General features: G+C 59.7%; 1 protein-coding gene across 1 annotated transcript in view; it reads left to right on the top strand.

Annotated features, from left to right (window-relative positions):
- Positions 1-86: 86 nt before the first annotated feature.
- Positions 87-5,631, top strand: part of LOC113202771 (cGMP-dependent protein kinase, isozyme 2 forms cD4/T1/T3A/T3B) — a 46,742-nt gene continuing 41,197 nt past the window's right edge. Inside the window, exons 1-2 of the mRNA XM_026417160.2 lie at positions 87-273; positions 2,363-2,733. Coding sequence (XP_026272945.1) covers positions 2,396-2,733 — 338 coding nt within the window. The 5' untranslated portion in view covers positions 87-273; positions 2,363-2,395. The remainder of the gene's footprint in view (positions 274-2,362; positions 2,734-5,631) is intronic.

The following is a 5,631-nucleotide window of genomic DNA, read 5'->3' as shown; positions in this document are numbered from 1 at the left end:
CCCCCTCCGCGCCCAAAGAGCGCGCCCCGTCCCGCGCCACCAGGGCTGGGTGCTGTTGGGCCCGCCGTTGTGTGCCGAGCAGCGGACGAGTCGGGTCGCTCCGCGAGAGCCGCGTCCTGCCGTGTCCGTCGTGTCGTGTCGTGCCCGCGCCGCGCACCGGAGTAGCGCTTTTGTGTGTGTCGCATCGCGTCGTGTCGTGTGTCGCGTTGTTCGTGTTTTATTTTATTATTATTCCCTCGTGGTCACCAAATATCTTCCTGTGTTGTGCTTATTGTTGGTGTTGTATTTACTTTTTCTTTAAATATTGTGAGCCCTAGCATTTTGTGTGCCAAAAAAAAAAATGACTGAAAAAAAAGTGGGCGGTCGTTTTTGGAAGGACGAGGACGCAGCCTCCTCGGAAGGCCCCTCCCATTCTTCCAGTGGTGTGGATTATTACGCCTGGGTCGGCAGCATTCGGTTTTATAGGTCCACCTGTCAAGTCGACGCGTACGTCACGGGGGCCGGGCCGTGCCAGGGCCCCCAGCTGCAGGACAGTGAGACCACAAGCGCGCCCATGCTCATAGGCTTATAGGTGCGCGGCCCCGCAACAGTGCGTGCGGTCAGCCACTGCGACCGGGATGGGTTGTAGGAAGGTCGGGTCAGGTCGGGCGGGGCGGGACGAGGCGGAGCGGGGCGGGGCGGGTCCGGCTGAAGGCTGCTATTTCGGTATCGCGCCTGCTCTATCTCGCTCATTTTCCTTCGGGGCCGTGTGGAACAGGCTCCGTCCGTTCCGCCGCCGCCGCCGCGGCATCCGTTCTAGAAACAAGGGACTCTGGAGAGATAAAAAGAAAAAGAGAGAGGGAGGGAGAAAAGGGACGAAAATCCTTAACCTTATTGTATAGTGGGGCTGTCACCTGCTGGCTCTCGCTGCTGCTGCGGTGGTGCTGCCGCCGCGCCGAGGGCAGCCGGCGGTGCAGCGGCGATTGCCTAATTATCTGTGTGGACCCCTTCGATGTCGATATTCCTCCAAACGAATTCCTTTCCAACGGGCTCCGCTGAGCGGGCATGGCCTGGCCGGGGGCCGGGCGCAGCCGAGGCGGAGCCTGCGACCCTCGGGCTCGGGGTGACCGTTGCATCAGCCGGTGGCGTAGCTCTCTGCCCTTTTGGACACGGCCAAGGTACTCGGGTCGTGGGCTTCGCATAACTTGTGCCTGTCCGAGGAATTATTGCCTACACCTGAAAATAACATTTGCGTAGACTCGGGGGAAAAAATGTTTCCTGGGCGAAAGGAACGGGCGGCCGGCAGCCTAGTCGTCTGTGAGCCGCGAATGTAGTGTGGAGGACTGAACACGCGACCGCGCTTGTTTTCTCTCAAAATTAAAAACCGTGTGGGTTTTTAATCACGGGTCGAATTTCGCCATTCGCGTTTGCCGGGGGGTGGGTGGGTGTGTGCTGCCTTGCCGGGGCGCCCCCGTTCTGTTCGGCCCCGCAAATGATATATTCGCACCGGAGCTCGTTACTTTGGGGCCCGCAGCATTATAATGTTGTTGTGATCGGGGCGAGTTTACGAGGGCGTGGCGTAGGGCCTCGCGCCTCGCAGCGTGCAGCGCAGCGTGTCGGCCGGCTCGTTCGCCTTTTCGATTCAATTTCGCGCGGCCGTTAAATGACCGGCAGCTAAGCGCGCGGCTGAGAATGCTTGCTTTGCTTGCTGGTGCTGCGAGTTATAAATCGATACCTCCCCGCCCGCTGCCACACGGCTCTGCTTCTTTTTTTTTTTTTTTTGCGCCACTTCGGCTGGGCCAGCAGATGGATGGATCCAGGTCGAAATAAACGTATCCGATTAGCATGGGCGGCGTGTGGTCTCGCGGGATACACAATGCGCGCGGAGGCGGGGCGGGGTGGGCGCGGGGCTGGCGGTGCACCGCAGAGAGTTTGTGTGGCTGCAGCAGACCCGCAGCAGCGATGCTGGCTGGACGCTTGGACGGCTCTCATCGCGATAAGAGGGGGTTGTCGTCGCCCCTCCGCTCGCCTCGCCCAGCCGAAAGAGCGCGCGGCCTAATCGATGACCAATCAGTTTTCGTCGCCACTGCGCCCCGCTGAGCTGGCCCACCTTACGTGATGATACTACTGATTTTTCGATCATTGTGGTGGTGTGGCTCGCGGTGTGGTTACACGCAATTCAAGGAACAAAACTTTTCGTGTTGTTCCTTTTTTCTTTTCTGTTTTTTCGTAGTCGATATAAATACATATAGGAGGAAAAATTGTACCTTCTGGTAAAGACAGTCTGTGGGGCTGGGTAAGGTAATTTTAGGGGGCGCCAAGAAATAAGCCTTCCAGGAAGTTGTAGTTTGGGTCCTGACCCCGCGCGTCCGTGACACCGCAGGGCTGCTCGTCGGGCTGCTCGCGGGCGCTCGCCATGGCCACCACGGTGCTCAACGGCGGCCAGCCCGCCTCGCTGGCCGAGCTGGAGCGGTCGCTCTCCGAGCGCAACGAGGACCTCCGCCGGCGCAACGAGGTGATCCGCTTCCTCCAGGACGAGCTGCAGCTCAAGGACGCGCGCATCCGCGAGCTGCGCCACGAGCTGGACAAGCTGCGCCACGTGGTGCAGAGCCAGCAGAGCCAGCAGAAGGCCTCCAGCAGGGGCTCCAGCCCTCTGGGCTTCCTGGCGCCGCTGCTGCGCACCAAGCGGCAGGCCATCTCGGCCGAGCCCTCCAGGGACCACCACCCCGTCGAGAAGGTGGACAAGCCCGAATAGTGAGTAGCGAAGCATAAAGACGGACACCAACATTTTTCCATTCGTGGTTTTAGCTTTACTTCGTCTTTTGAGAAAACTTGGAACGCCATCATATTGTTTTTATTTGAGTATCGCCCCTGCCACACTCTTGACTGGCGATGACATTGTTTTCGTGTTCAGCTCAGCTTCATGAACCTGTTTTTATGTGATGCGGTGGCTCGCTTTCCAGCTTTAATCGGAAGCGAGCCCAAAATCTTTCCTAAGGAAGCGTTATATGCATTTCGTTTTGACACCTGTAATAATTGGACGTAAGGGGGGAACCTCTCGAAGGTTGTCGAGCAGCAGCGCCGCGCGGGAGCCCCGGAGCCTTCTAGCACTAACGAGTGGAAACTTGAGCCTTGCGCGCGGAACCCGCGCGGGGTCCACAGCCTTCGTGCAGATGTGGAGACTTGAGCCTGCCTCCCAATCACATTACAGCCCAGACACTCTTATGCGGCTCGATATCGCGACCGATGACATGATTTACGGGTTTGGCGCACATCACTGAACTCTCGTAATTCGAGTATCACTTTGCCGTCATAATTCTTGTTGCGGGATGCTGCTGCCGGTATAAATTATAGTTTGTTGTCCGCGGTGGGGGGATGGGTTTGCCTTGGGACGGTGCATGTCTAGGTGTGCTCGCCCCGCCCACCTGACCACGTCCGCCAATCACGTTTCTTCGCTCTGCGTCTCTCTCCTTCTCTCCCTCACATATTCGTTCAGGTTGGGCTCGACGCGGAGAAGCGGAATGGTCTGCTCACCCTAAACGCAGCCGGTGTGCGCGGCCGGTTTTTTTTCTTCTCTTTATCAAGGCGTGTCGTGGTGTGGCCCCCAGGGACGCGCGAGGTGGGCGACGTGGCGATAGCGCAGGAAGAGCGCGGGTATGGCGGCGGGTCAGTGGGTTAGCGGCAGGAGGGAATCCCTTCGGTTCGGAGGCGTGCGGGGGCAGGGCGCCTTGAGGGAGGAGCACAGGCTTGTGCCGCTTCCTTTAGCGCAGCGCCCGACCTGGGCACAGGTCTCTGCTGTAAGCAATTCTGTTTGACGAGGCCATTTAAATGGCGGTTTATGTCGACAGCTCCATCGACGGCGTCGCGCCCCCTGCGAAACGCGCAAGAATGTAATGAGCTTGCCTACTCAGCCCCCCGCCCCTCGCTCCCCCTTCTTCGCTTCCCCTCTTTCCCTGGTCACCGAGTCAATTTTGTCCCTTTTTGCTCGTTTTCTTTTATTGCCGTGATTCGGTGTGGAACCGGTCTCCCCCCAGCAGCACCCACAGCCGGACGCACCCGGGGTACCCCTGGCCTGCCACGGGGTTGGGCGGCGCGTAACGGGGCAAACAAACAGTACACTGGAATAAATAAGAAGCATCGGTCGTGTGGATAAAGCGGCACCGACAACCTCGAGTGTCCAGCGCGCGTCCCCCAGGTCCCGCGCGCGGCGGTGCGCACTTGTTCCCGACTGCGGGCTTGCTGCTTGCACGGCGGCGGGCGCAGGAAGTTCGCGCAGAGGGCCGGGCCCCCCTCGCGAATAGCAATGAGGCCGAAAAAGGTGCCGTTAGGCCCCTAGCCCGCAGCGGGGGTCCTAGACCTAGACGCGTGTCGAAACTAACAAGTTGGAGAGAATCTGTCCAAAGCGGAGAGGCCGCCGCCGACGCCGCCGCGCTGACGAGCCGTCAGCGTCCAAAAGGAACTGGGTGTCAAGAGTGCGTGCGTGTGTGTGTTTCGCGCGCAGATTTCGGCCGCGGGATGTGGGCCCCGCGCGCGCTCCGTGAAGCGGGATAAGTGCAAAACCAGAGTGGAAGAGTTTTGATTGGCAGATTCTGTTTTTTTCCCCGGTTCTTTATAGAGAGAGCTCTCGAATGAAGTCGTATTAGAACTTCCCCGTGCGTGCGACCGTCGGGGACCGGACCGACTCACGCGACCCTCGACCCTCGCCGTGCGTCACTACTCGGGACCCTCGCCGCCAAAGCCAAAATCAACTTGGAGCCACCACCGCCATGTGGGCTTTCGGTGCCGCGTGCCGCGTAGACCGGGGGCAGGATGTGGCGCGGCGCGTTGCTGTTTCGCGCCGCGTCGTACTCCTCCTCATTTGTCCGACGAGATGTTTGCAACTTGTCCGCGGATTGCCAATCTACTGCAACAACTTTTTTCTTTCTGCCCGTTCCCCGCGAGCACGGCGGTGGCGGCGGCTGAGGCTGAGCGGGTCCGCTTATCGGGTTTAATATGTCTAGTAGTCCCCGCCCCGCCCTGGCCGCGCCACGGGACGGCCTGGCCTGCCCCTGCCGCTGCGCCCCGCGCGCGAACCGCAACCGCATCGACAGGTCGATTGTAAATCACAACATTTTTACAACTTAGCTCATGGGTGCGCGGCGGAGCTCGGGGTGCACGCCGTGCTGCTGCTGCTGCTGCTGCCGTGCGAAATGGAGCAAATCTCTCACGGCCTCGATCAGCTGTCAGCGGCTGTCACGTGTGGGCATTAGCAGAACTCGCGTCGTCGCTCGGAGGGGGGAAGGTTAATTTCGGAATACGGTTTCTCTGCGGTAAATAAGCAAGCCGTATATACTCGTCAACCAACCCAACCCAACCCAACCCTGCGCGCCGCCGTTGCCGTCGCAGCTGTTTGCAGATTCGGTTGCGCTTCTTCATGTTGTATATGTAATGGCCGCGGAGGTCAGGGAGGAGAGGACACTTTGCGGGCACAAAGTATACTGACACGAATCACTCTGCCGTGTGCGTTCTGCTTGCGGTGTGCGTCGTGCCCCGCCGCGCGCGAGCAGCGTCGCTCCAGATGCGACTTGTCTGCAGTCCCCAGGCGTTCCTGCTCGCGAGCCTCTCAAATTCGAGGAGAGTGCGACGTGACGCGCGTACAGTTGCCCCCCCCCC

Source organism: Frankliniella occidentalis, unplaced genomic scaffold (genome assembly GCF_000697945.3).
Source record: "Frankliniella occidentalis isolate FOCC.00 unplaced genomic scaffold, Focc_3.1 Scaffold19, whole genome shotgun sequence".
Taxonomy (NCBI): Eukaryota; Metazoa; Arthropoda; class Insecta; order Thysanoptera; family Thripidae; genus Frankliniella; species Frankliniella occidentalis.
This window is presented reverse-complemented; position numbering and strand designations above follow the sequence as displayed.